Source organism: Etheostoma spectabile, chromosome 9 (genome assembly GCF_008692095.1).
Source record: "Etheostoma spectabile isolate EspeVRDwgs_2016 chromosome 9, UIUC_Espe_1.0, whole genome shotgun sequence".
NCBI lineage: Eukaryota > Metazoa > Chordata > Actinopteri > Perciformes > Percidae > Etheostoma > Etheostoma spectabile.
Genome location: NC_045741.1, coordinates 7,854,376 through 7,866,902, shown reverse-complemented (window position 1 = coordinate 7,866,902; position 12,527 = coordinate 7,854,376). Strand labels below are relative to the sequence as shown.

The following is a 12,527-nucleotide window of genomic DNA, read 5'->3' as shown; positions in this document are numbered from 1 at the left end:
ACACACACACACACACTATGGTCAGTAACTTGTCAGTTGTCTCAACCTCTGCTCTTAACTGAGACTGTCAGTGATGAAGATGATGAAGATGATGGTGAACAGAGAGCTGTTTCCTCTGTCAGAGAGATACAGTGTGGTTCTACCAAGGTGCTCAGTCGTTACCTTGGTAACAACATTCTGGCTAAGTCCCGTCTGCAGCTCCAGCCTCCACTCCTTGCAGGCGCACAGCATACCGCCACTGTCGTCGCCGTATCCCTCCCTGATGGTGCCGTTGCCTTTGAGTTGCAGCGCGGGCGCGCCACCGGGGACGCTGACCGGCGGGGTGTTCGTGGTCCAGTTACTCTCGTTAGAGAGAGGTTGCACGCACGTGCCATTAGGCTGAGCCAAAAGGAAATAATCCGAAAACTGGCTAAAGCCGATGAACAATGCCGGTATCCAGGTCAGGACCACGAGCTGCTTCTGATATTTCCCAAAGCCCCCCAGAGACGGCAGAACCGAGCGGTCGATGTGCGGAAGCAGCCGGGGCACTGGGTGCTCCAGCGGGGTGAAGCCGTTCTCGGGCGGGTGGTCCTGTTCCTCCGGCCGGCCGGCTGCCATCACGACCCGGCCACAAAGAGAGCAGCTGGGCGCAACAGCGGGTGAAGTAAAGCCCCGCTCTGTTGCCGTCCGCGCACTCTGCGTTAAGCCCTTTGACACAAAGGAAGCCCACGGCTCAGATAAATCCTGCGTGTGTAGCCAACAAAAGCACGATCCAAATATAGGGGTCTCCGGTCCGTGCAGGCGTGCAGAGGCACAGAATCACCGAGCAGTCGTCCTCATGGCGAGGGGGCTTGAAGCGACCAGGAGATGTCCGAGTGGAGAAGCTGCGTTAGGGGGGAGAGAGCTGTGGAGAGGCTCCCGGAGAGGAGTGGACTCGGACAGACAGGCATGCTCACCAGCACGGGCTTTGTATTCCATGAGTGCAGCTCCTACGGCGGGATCCATCCATGTGGGACTGAACTGGGCCAGGCCTGCTGGTGGTGTAGAAGTGGAATATGGAGCTACATCCACACTCAACTAAACATCTGCTGGTCCTTCATCCATGTGCGCCACAGGTCTCATACCTGTCCAAACGGTGACCTCCTTGAGGTGCGCATCACTTTAGTCTCTGAAGTCTAGAATCTGCGAGCTCCAAGTCATCACCGGTCAACTTTGACGGTGTGGAGTTCAGAGACGCGGTGGAATACGCTGCTCGGTATTCTCGCCGTCTTGTCAATGGGACACGGTGTTTAAACCGGGTTTGGAAGCAGAGATGTGGGGGGGGGGGTCCAAGCCCCGCCCTCCCTCGGTCGCGCTATGCGCTGCGATTGGAGAGCCTTCAAAGGGCGACTGCACCACTGACGGGCATCTGCAGGCAACAATGATCCCCTTTGTTCCGCCTCTGCCCTCTCCACTATACATAAAGCTTGTTATGATTCAGTCATTCCCGTTTTGCATCGAGACACGATGATTTAGCCTATATTAAAAATGAGCAAGCCGTGATGTTGCTGGAGTTTTCTTTATGGCGATAGCGGGCATTGTGATCGTTTACCGAACGTCCCACGGAGGATTTGCGTCATTTATGTGTCATATCAATAGGCAGAATTATTTACTGGTTTGAGGAGACAATGGAGGATGTCAGTGTTTTTGGATGATGGTGCTGCTTGTCAGACGCGAGGGGGCGTCAACAGATCACAGTACGCGCGCTCTTGCATTGTTTGTCTCTAGTAATCAGATGATTATCATCCGAACAAGACAGGGAATAAACTACCCGCTGCTGGACGGTCGACCGGACGGTGAAGCCAGGAATTGCGCCTCAAATGTCTTTAAACGGATGTTGAGGCTGTTGGTTTGGCTGCAGCTGCTCCCAAATGACTTGAGTGTGAGTGACCTTGTATGTGTGTGTGTGTGTGTGTGTGTGTGAACCTGATAGCAAACAGTTTTATCCCCGGTGCTTCTGAAATAAATGGAGCTGGTATTCAGGGTGCGGCTGACAGTGTAACAGATGTGACAACTTGTGTTCAGCTATCAATCATCTCTCCCCGTGTGTGTGTGTGTGTGTGTGTGTTACAGTGTGCCAACCACACCCATCTTATGGCTCAGGAATTCCTTAGGGCCCTAGGCAGAATGTCATTTGCTTTCATTCCAAGAAATATATTAGAAGATGAATATCAATCACGTGTGTTTGTGTATGTGGGATTAGCCTAGCTTAGCATGAAAAATGGAAGCAGGGGGAAACAATTAGCCCACCTCTGTCCAACGTTCAAAAACTCACACCACCACCTGTTTTCCACACAAAAAAACATACATGTACCATTAGTATGAGGAAATAATGAGATTTTAACTGTGTCGGGATCGGGTTGGGCTCGGACAGAAATATCTTAGTGCCTGTTGGGCTCAGGTCAGGTTCGGTTCCTGCTCTGTTGGACGCGGCCGGGCTGGGACAGCAAAATGCGGCCCGCTGCTTATACTCTACGTTACAATCTGGATGCAACTGCTGCTGAAAGCTAGCCTACGTAATACGAGGTAAGAGTTAGCTTTGCTAGGTTTTAAATATATCTTTGTCCCATAGTTATATTACATATGAGACAGGCCGGGAACTGTCAATCACATCATAGCCACGCCCTAAAACACCTGCTGCTTTATTGTCGATTTTAAAAACAACAAGACCATAATTCAAAAAATGAACATCAATCTGTGTTGCAGAAGACTTAAAACTAGCAATTGAGATGTGGAAGGGAATAAAGGAGGAATAATTATAAATAATAAAGTCATTTAAAAAACATGTCCAGGCGCTCAAGGTTGGTTACAACAAGTGATAAAAGGCCTCTAATTAACAGGGCAAGACATGTAAAATGTAGAGTATACATGCACATACAGTATTTGTTTGTTGTATTTGTTCCTTATTAATGTTTAACATGTTTGTGTATGTATGCACCAATCACCAAGGCAAACTTCCTGTGCAACTTACTTACAAAAAAACTCCTTTTGGATTCTGATTTCTGCAGCATCCTGTTGCAGACTTTAAAGCCTCTGAGTTTAGTTACACTCAGACATATTTAATTAACTCAGTGAAATAGACAATTGTTAAGAGAGGCTACAGGATCTAAACCACTACATTATGCTTAGGAAAACCGATGTGTAAAATAACATGATTACTATGGTGGTGAATGGGCTCAGGCATGCGAAAAACACCAACATGGTCCTTTAAGTTATGCAAATAGAGTTACATCAGAGACAGTCTGTTCTCTAATGACATTCCTGGAGTGAAATAATTCCTCTGTACACGCGGAGGTGGAGAGCATTGTTTGTCTCCATGAGACCAGTGACCCACATTGGTTCAGGTGTCAAGTGACAGCCCTTCACTCCCACTCACCCCCTCCCCTCCTGTGTCTCCATACCCCCAGGAGGCATATCCATGTCACCCTGCAGCACAGGTACACTTCTGTCACACAGGATCAGTGTGTTTCAGCAGCCTGCTCTGCTGTCCTACGGCCTTAAACCAGACAGAACCACACACACTGGACACACATCTTCTTATGTGTGATACCTTATACAGCAGGGATCTCCAACTTTGTTTTAAGCCAAGTGAAAGAGAGGCGGAGCAGGGACTCCCTACTGCATAAGTTGCCTACAATAACATGCAACCTAAAGCCTTTATACCTTTTTTGCATAGAATACTAAGCTATTAAAATAGCCTAGTAATTGCTGGCACATGTGGCACACTGAATCCTTAGGATGAACTGTATCTGTGCATGGCCTCAGTGACTACCGTACCTACGGGCCAGTAAGCAGTGGGGATTTATATTTGCTAATATTGTTGGATATTCATGTTGAGACTTTTCCTCTTTCAAAAAAACATTCAATGCAGGGGGTCTCTGAGGACCCCCTAGGGGTCTCGGACCCCCTGTTGAAGATCCCTGTTCTATAGGTTTAAAGTGTATTTAGATGTACTGTTTAGGTTCAATGTCAGCACAATATTATAAAAACCATGGGAGATGTAGGCAGCCATGTTGAAACGGAGCACAAAGCTCTCGGTTCCCACCGGTTCCCTGCACAGTCACCTCTTTCACCTTTTATGCAAAGTCCCTCAAGCGACGAATGAGTTTTGCCTTTCTTTTATCCTCCCTTATCTGCTCATTCTCTCCCTTTCTCTCTTTTTCTGTCACTCTCTCTCTCTCACACACACACACACACACACACCTGCAAAGGTGTTCTTTCTTTCTCCTCCCTCCCTATGATTCAGTGTGCTCTATTAAAAATGTAGGTCTGTCAAACCCTCTGGAGTCCTGACTCCTTCTTTTATACGACTGTGTGTGTGTGTGTGTGTGTGTGTGTGTGTGTGTGTGTGTGTGTGTGTGTGTGATTTCTGGTTGCTACATACTGAGCTCCACCCTAACCTCCACCGCAGAGTCAGTAGATAATTTAAAGTTTGTGCAAACAGTGTGTGTGTCTGTGTAAACAAAACACTTCCAAAGGACACAGTTGCTCAGCAGCTTCGGCCATTTTGTGCTATAGTGGACAGTAATTGCATGTCTTTGTAGCTGAAAGGGCTGTTTGTCTTTTAATTTTTCCCTCTTCATCATTTTCATGAAGCAATTTGGGAATTTATTTCACATCCACTTCTGGCTCAGCCGCTCATGTTTGGTTCCAGTAGCCGTTTGCATTTTGGATCCAGCTCCAAGCTGATAAAAATCCCCCAACTCATTATACTCAGAGTCTAATTCATCTTCTCATTCCAGCAATGATACATGCACAAAATATTACCACACAGCCTTTCCGATAAAGAGTCATTTTTCTTTTTTATAGTTGTCTTTTTATCGCTGTTAGTCTTTTAATTGTGTTCATCCTTTGTGTTGTCTTGCTTTTGTTTGGCCTTACTTTCTGTTGTCCTATTGTCTTCTTGTATCCTGGGTTGGCTTTGTCAGCACTTTGTAAACTGTTTTAAAGTTGCCCAATCTTTTAAGTAGATTTTATAAAAATTATTAGCTTATTTGTAATTTGTCTGGGAAAAGTTATGATTCTAATATAGATTTTTTACCTTGAAGTTACTCATAAATTTAGCTTCATAAAAAAGCTTGAAAATAGATTGAGATTTAACAGTTTATTTGAAGAGCACAATTACACACAAAAGCAATAAAGCTAATAGGATACTAAATGTGTAGCTTAAAAGAGGATAGACATCATACTGTACATTTTAGTGGCCACTTGATAAAAAAAACTTTTTCCTAAGCGTTTAAATGTTGTCTTTAAACTTGCTGATTAATATTCTGTATATATGGAAACATAATTCATTTAGAATTTACTCTCTGTGCACCACCGGATTACATCTGGATGTCACCTGTACAGGCCAGCAGCCCGGAGGGTGCTGAGCAGAGCAGCCACAGGCACCAGTGCATAACCGGCTCTGCTTTTAGTTATTATGTGAACTCTTACGTCAACAAATGGGATCACCTTGACATGAATTTGGCATTCAGCTCAAGCGTGTAACAATCGAGTCTGTCTTTTATCTGCAGAGATAATCAACTGCATGAGTCACACTTTTTACTTTTCATAAAAGATCCCAGCAAGCATTAATGCTTTAGTGTGTAACTTTTTTTTTTACATTACGTTACATTCAAGCCATTGCCAAATGAGTTGCTACAAAGCTAATTTAGACTATCAGCCCCACACAGCTCTCCCTGTATTTCTCAGTATGGCTATGTTCAGGAGATTGTGACGTCCGGCGACTTTCACGCGCAGAAACACAAGTAAAGATAATTATTTCTTCCAGTCCCTCATATTGTTTTAATCCTCTGTGCCCTCCTTGGCTACTAGCAACTGCGTGGAGGAGCGATCATAGAAGGCTTGTATCATGCAACAACAGTTTTGTTGTCATTAGTTACAATTCCTCATGGGGGGAGACAGAAACTACGCACTACAGCTTTAATTTGGTGATTAGCAGATGAAAACATGTTAAAAACAAGCTAAATTTGGTTAAAACTCAAACGCTTGTGACAGCATTGATGTGACTGTATTTCAGTGTCAAGCACATCTTCAGCCAAAAGAAAAGGAAATGTAGCCATGAAGGTGTTTTTTCTTGGAAACCATGTCCCTGGTTTCCTATACCTTATAGATATGGTTGAATCGTGAGAAGAATCCCAGACACGCAGCCACACCCTGAACACCAGCAATTATCCCCATTAATCACCAGCACCACTTTTGATCCTTTGGCTTAATGACTAAAAACTTTCCCCTTGACATCCCAACAGAAGATGCCAAGGGCCTGACAAGATCAGACAACCCCTCAGACAGAGAGAAAAAACAAACAAAAAAAACATTAAACGGCTCTTCCTCTTACGGAGTGTCAAAGTGAAAAGAGATGATCTGTCTGTACATGCAGCGATGCAGTCTGAGTCAGCACAGCACAGCACAGCTAACAGCTGTGTGTGTGTGTGTGTGTGTGTGTGTGTGTGTGTGTGTGTGTGTGTTGGAATAAGGGGTTTCATATGATAGTAGGATTATAATAAAAAGCACTCCTCCCTTGATTCCTGTCCATGGGTGTGGAGCCGGCATCCGCCCAGGAGGAGCTTACCTCAGCTCGTCTGTGAGTCTAGTTGGACGTGATCGCAGGGCGTTTTTAATATTTTAACATCGATCTGAAAGGTTATAACGGCTCAAGGAGCACAGAACAGGTGTACTCCTGTACTCAGGTGTCACATTTTGTACTTTGTGATATCGTCCCAAAGCATTGCACACAGTATTGAGTGCTTTTCCACCTCTGCCTCATGTCCACTTTATTTACTGAATATCTTTGGTGTCAGTAACAACCATGTATCTTCAAATTTGGGGAAGTTTTAGTTAGACTAAAGGATCATTTTTTAATTTAGATAGGGCAAATTCTCTTATGTCTTAACCTAAATCCAAATCTTAACCTAAATCATTTTTATTTTTTTTTATTTTTGAACATACATAACATTTAACTTGCAACCTTGAACACCCTTCCCCTCCGTCCCCCCTCTCATCATCACCACCCACCTAAGACAAAAGTCAAGACAGGAAGATACAGTAACCACAATATTCAAGACCATTCAACGAAATAGTAACAACGTAGACAATAAGCCATAAACATAACATAAATGACTCCAACATAAGCCCATCATACGGTTTTCACACTGCTAACGCAACATTGATCCATTGATCCATTAGAAGATTATATGCATGCAGACACGAGTGGTGAGCACTGTCTTTCCTCCCAGATAGTTTCATTTAAAGGAGTTTTAAAGATGAAGAGGTTAAAGTATGCTCAGAAAAAAATATTCAGTAATAGAAATGTGCTTGATTTTATTTTTTCTTATCACTTTAGTCATCAGGTGACCCCCCCTTCAACTACTGCTTCACACGATAGTGATGGACAAAGACATAATGCGTGAAGCAGGAAATATTGAAAGTGACAGAATAAAACACATATTGATTAAAGGTTCCTTAAAACATTATAGAAAAGAGAGAGTTCCTTAATTTAGGTGAAATCTCTGAAATGTAGGAGCAAGATCATGCAGGGCTTTTATACACAAACAGTCCATTTGTTTTGTTTTTTTATTCACCGCCAAAAGTAACTGTGAGCCAGTGACATGCAAAAACTGAATCAGTAGACAGTGAGATAAAGGTGCCAAACAAAAGAAAGTTCAAGTATTTAAAATGGGAAGATAAGACGGCATGAATGACTTTCTCAGATCCAAGACTTATAGAGGAAGTGCCTGATCGTGGACAGGATCCAAACTTAGACAACTTCATTTACCTCTTTAATGAACTGCAATGCTGGATTGAATCCTACTTTAAGATTTTGAATTTCCATGCATCACAATATTTACATTTTCTGACCAGGAGCAGTTTCTGCAACCAAGGGAGTTTCTGCACATACACAGCGTCACACTGCCTTCGATATGTCAGGCAACTTTTACAAACCTATTAACGTGTGCAAGCCTTATCCTGTCTCTAGTGATCAGGAATGAAAGGAGAGGGGAAAGGGTGGGGACACTGGGCCTACGCCTCATACACACCCTAAAATGATACAACTCCTTTAACCTGAGTATAAAAAAGACTCACATACAGTAGATGTGTTGAATTCAGGGATTAGTTTTTAAAGGCTTTTGTGCAGCAGATTATACATGCACAGGACAATACCAATCTCAGTCTTCTGTCCTGATTTATATTAAGGTTCATTAAGGTTGTCACATTCAGAGCTTTAAATCAGGAACCAAAGTGATGCTTTTGAAAAAAGCAAGGCCTGCGCTGGAATGCTGTTTAGGTTAAAGGTGTGTATCGGGGTGAGTTTATGTACAGGCAAAGGCGTGTTCTTGAATTTGCCACGGGGAATAACAAGAGGACAAGGTGGGACCTTCTTTTTTCCCTGAGAAAAATGTCAGAGCAGCTTATTATCTTCATGAATCACTCACGGCGAGCACACGAGAGCTCCAAGACTAAGTCGATGGTAATAAAAGTGAAGAGCTGGAATGATCGTCATGTCCCGGAATAAAGATGGGTAAAAAATTCTTCTACACTCAGGCTTCCAAACCAAGTCTGCAATTATGTGGATAGAAAACAACTGCTTGCAATAAATCTTAAACTGCAAACAAACACAGTAATAAGCGCGTTCCTGATTCTCCTGCCTTTCGTACTTTCACTCATGCAAGCTCATACCTCTCAATCTCACAGTCTTACACACAATCACACACACGCTACAGTACATTCCTCAATGGCTGCTGAGTTTATCTGTGGTGTACTGTAGGCAGACTGTCCTTGAAGTGAAGGGTCAAGCGCTTGGCATACACAATCTTATTGCTTTTATTTATGACTATAATTATCATTATTATTGGAGCTAGTGGCTTGTGTCAGACCAAAGTCTAATGGAAATACTGGCCTGCAGATGAGCTGCTTCTGTGCCAAGGCATACTTGTAAGTTTTAAGACATGATCGGTCTTGACTCAAAAACAGCAAAACACAATTTGGATTCACCTGTATCTGTGCATTTCTGCTTTCTCCTTCGGTGTATTGTTAATTCTGTGCAATTTGTGCTGCTGTTTTGGTGATCCATCCCCATAAAAATAGTTTTGATCTCAAATGAAAACCAGACCAAGAGTCTACAGCCATGCCAGCAGCTCTGTGAGGCTGCACCGGGGGCACAGCAAAGCTCGGCACTTTGAGCTCATCAGCATGCTAACAATGATAATGCTAACACGCTGATGTTCAGCAGGTACAGTGTTTACCATGTTCAACAGTGGCAGACTCAGGCTGTGTGAGGGGTTAGGGGCCAAATAAAATACAAAGGGAGCACCAACTGCATGCAGAGGGGCACCAGCACGCAGAAAAGGCTTTTAAGCATGTAATGCACTGCTTCACGATTTCTCCACTTCTTGTTCCTTGATCCTTGCCTGTAGCATGCCCCCCCCCCAACCAAAAAAAAATCCTTTTTAGGCTGTCTACCAAAAAAGAAAATTAAGACTTTCACCCAGGAAATGGGTGTTTGTGTCCCAGAAGTAAGGGGGCCGCTGTTTTAACCCAGACCAAAAACCTTTTTATAATCTTAACCAGTCGTTTTGATGCCTAAACGTAACTGCCATGTTGCCACTTAAAAGTGACCTTTTGTGGTTAGACTTAAATGAACACGCCATCTTATTGGGATTTTATCTTATTCACTGTATCCCCCAGAGTTAGATAAGTCCATACATACCCTTCTCATCTCCGTGCGTGTTGCACTAATCACTCCGCCCATGGAGCAGTGCTTCGCCTTCTGAGAATATAGTTTCCGGTATGTATACTGTTAGAATATGGCTGTGTCTCATGTGACCTTGTTATTTGTACACACTGTGACTATATACATCACAATAGGAACATGTTGGTGTTATTTTGTCACTTATTGGGAGCAGTAGGCTAGCGTTGGATGCGTCAGACAGAGTCACGACACGCACGTCGATGAGAAGGGACTTATCTAACTCTGGGGGGATAAGGTGAATAAGCTAAAGTCCCAATAAGTTGGCATGTTCCTTTAACTTTCACAAGCGTCTCCTTTTGTCCCCTTTTGATGACTATTCTGTTATGTGACTTCTTCTCAGCCAACTCTACAGTCTACTGTAGATGAAGTCTCTGTTTAAACTCCACAGGAAGGATATTAATATGTTTAATGTAAATGTGCTGTATTTATATAGCGCTTTTCCAGTCTTAACAACTGCTCAAAGCGCTTTTACATCTACAGGAAACATTCACCATTCACACACATTCATACACACACACATTCATACACTGTGGCCGAGGCTGCCGTACAAGGTGCCACCTGCTCATCAGATAAACATTCACACACATTCACACTCCGATGCGCAGCACCGGGGGCAACTCGGGGTTCAGTGTCTTGCCCAAGGACACTTCGACAATGACTGCAGGGGCAGGGATCAAAACCACCAACCTTCCAATTGACAGGCAACCGCTCTACCACTGATCCACAGCCGCCCCGTTCATTAATGATGAACTTGCACCCCTAAAAGTAAGAAAAGGTAAATGGGTTTGTAGATGGAGCATGGATGCAATTGTAACAATTACTTTGTAGGCATCACACACTAAAATGACAGCTAATCACTTACGAGTAAGCCAAAAGAAAAACACAAGACACATTTTGCGGCATCCATGAATGTACAGTATGGATGGACCTGAATTGAAGCTCACACTGATCTGTACAACACTGTGTGCATTTAAGTTAGGAAACATTTGTATTGCTTGGCATAAGTCATACTCATGATGCCATTATATCAGGATGATACAGTACATATAAAAAAAAAAGAATAACATTTGGCAGATTGAGTTACTCAAGAAAAAGTGACTGTGTGACACATGTTGCAAAGAACACATCTGTAAGTTCGTAAAACTGGAGCTTTGCACAAAAACTAAATTAGGGCGTAAACAAAATAAGTGTGACATGAATAAAGCATTAATCAGTCAATCAGGGTTGGCTCCATAAGTTTATCTTTTTTACATTTATCATATTCAGACAGTCAATACAACCAACATTACTGTCATTCATTGACAGCTGTCAAACCTGTTTTTCTGGTGAAACCCACCCATTGGCTGGAGGTGTTTAAGTTGTGTGTGTGTGTGTGTGTGTGTGTGTGTGTGTGTGTGTGTGTGTGTGTGCTGTTGTCGTGTCTGGTGTGTGTCTCTGTGTTTGTGTCGGTGTGTGTCTGTGTGTCTCTGTGTCCATACATACCCGACAGCCATACGTGTGGTGTGTGTGTGTGTGTGTGTGTGTGAGAGAGAGAGAGAGAGAGAGGGAGTTTTTTTCTCAGTGAAAGAGACGGAGCATGAGGGATTGGGTGGGCTGTAAAGGTTTGAGGCATCACCCTGTCATTGCAACAGTTTGCCTTGAAGCTCTTTGCAGCTGTCATTTAAAAAGAGAGTTATTGCAGACTGCAGATGTTTCAAAAAATATGTAAGAAATAGCATTCAAATACATACAAATTATGAAAATTGTGAGAAATATGTCTTTTATCTTTATGTTTTTTGTGTTTTTTTTTATCAATGCATTTATTGTAGCTCCACTGGCAAACACAAGTTGTGCATACCAGGGCACACACACATGTTCTACTTCTATGCTTGTGAGAACATTATGTATTCTAGGTCCCTCCATAACCATACTTGTCTAACCACACCCTAACCACAACATTAACCTCATATTAATCACTTGTCTTAACTTTCTAAAAATGTTTTTACGTTTTAATGTCCTAGAAACCCTTGAACAATGTCTAATCCTTTAAAAAAAAGTCCAGAATTTAAAAAAAAGGCCTTATAGAACTTCCTAAAGACGGCCTCACATGTCTGAAAGTCAAATTGGTCCCCACAAAGATAGAACTAGCAAACAGCACAAACGCACATTTGCCTCTAAGCTGAGTTTGGTCTAGAGGGGAGTGGCACGAAGACACGATTGTTTGGCTCAGGAGTTATAGGGAGAGTCATAGAGGTGTGGTCACCACCTCCAAAAACGATCCTCCCCTGCTGTTCGGTTGCAGTCTGCACCAGAGAGAGCAGGGGCCCGGGGCAAACAGGTGGACACACAGAGAGAGAAAGAAAGGGAGAGAGAGAGAGAGACTACACTACCTGCCTGCTGAGTTTCCCTGTAGTTTCCACAGAGTCGCTTTGGCTGCCGTTTCCGTGTCAGAATGAGTATGTACGGGTCTCAGAAGGCCCTGTACACGGGCCGCAGGGTCGGCTCCAAAGGTGACTTGACTGGCGGGGGGACTATGCAGTACTCCCGGAGCGAGATCATGCACGGAGGCGGTAATGGATACGATCCCTACATGGACGCAGAGTACAACAACTACACCTTTTCAAAGTCATCTGGAGGCGGTATGGGGGGCGGAATGTCACGCGGAAAAATGAGCGGTTCTGGAGGCGAGATGATGAGCGCAATGTCGGGCGGTATGGTTAACGCCGCAATGTCGGGCGGCAGGGGAGGCGGAATGATGAGCGGTACGGGAGGCGGAATG

At 43.7% G+C, this 12,527-nt stretch overlaps 2 protein-coding genes and 1 long non-coding RNA gene across 3 annotated transcripts in view; 2 read left to right on the top strand and 1 right to left on the bottom strand.

Annotated features, from left to right (window-relative positions):
• slc22a23 (solute carrier family 22 member 23) overlaps positions 1–597 on the bottom strand; it is a 25,885-nt gene extending 25,288 nt beyond the window's left edge. The window contains exon 1 of the mRNA XM_032526947.1: positions 163–597. Coding sequence (XP_032382838.1) covers positions 163–597 — 435 coding nt within the window. The remainder of the gene's footprint in view (positions 1–162) is intronic.
• Positions 1–11,621, top strand: part of LOC116696171 (uncharacterized) — a 19,732-nt gene extending 8,111 nt beyond the window's left edge. Inside the window, exons 2-3 of the long non-coding RNA XR_004333643.1 lie at positions 3,950–3,956; positions 11,610–11,621. This is a non-coding gene — a long non-coding RNA (uncharacterized LOC116696171). The remainder of the gene's footprint in view (positions 1–3,949; positions 3,957–11,609) is intronic.
• Positions 11,622–12,024: 403 nt separating this feature from the next.
• LOC116695755 (keratin, type I cytoskeletal 9-like) lies at positions 12,025–12,524 on the top strand (the record flags this gene model as incomplete). Its single annotated transcript, XM_032526208.1, has 1 exon — positions 12,025–12,524. A coding segment is annotated over exon 1 (324 nt), but the record flags the coding sequence as incomplete, so codon positions are not given.
• Between the last annotated feature and the right edge of the window lie 3 nt (positions 12,525–12,527).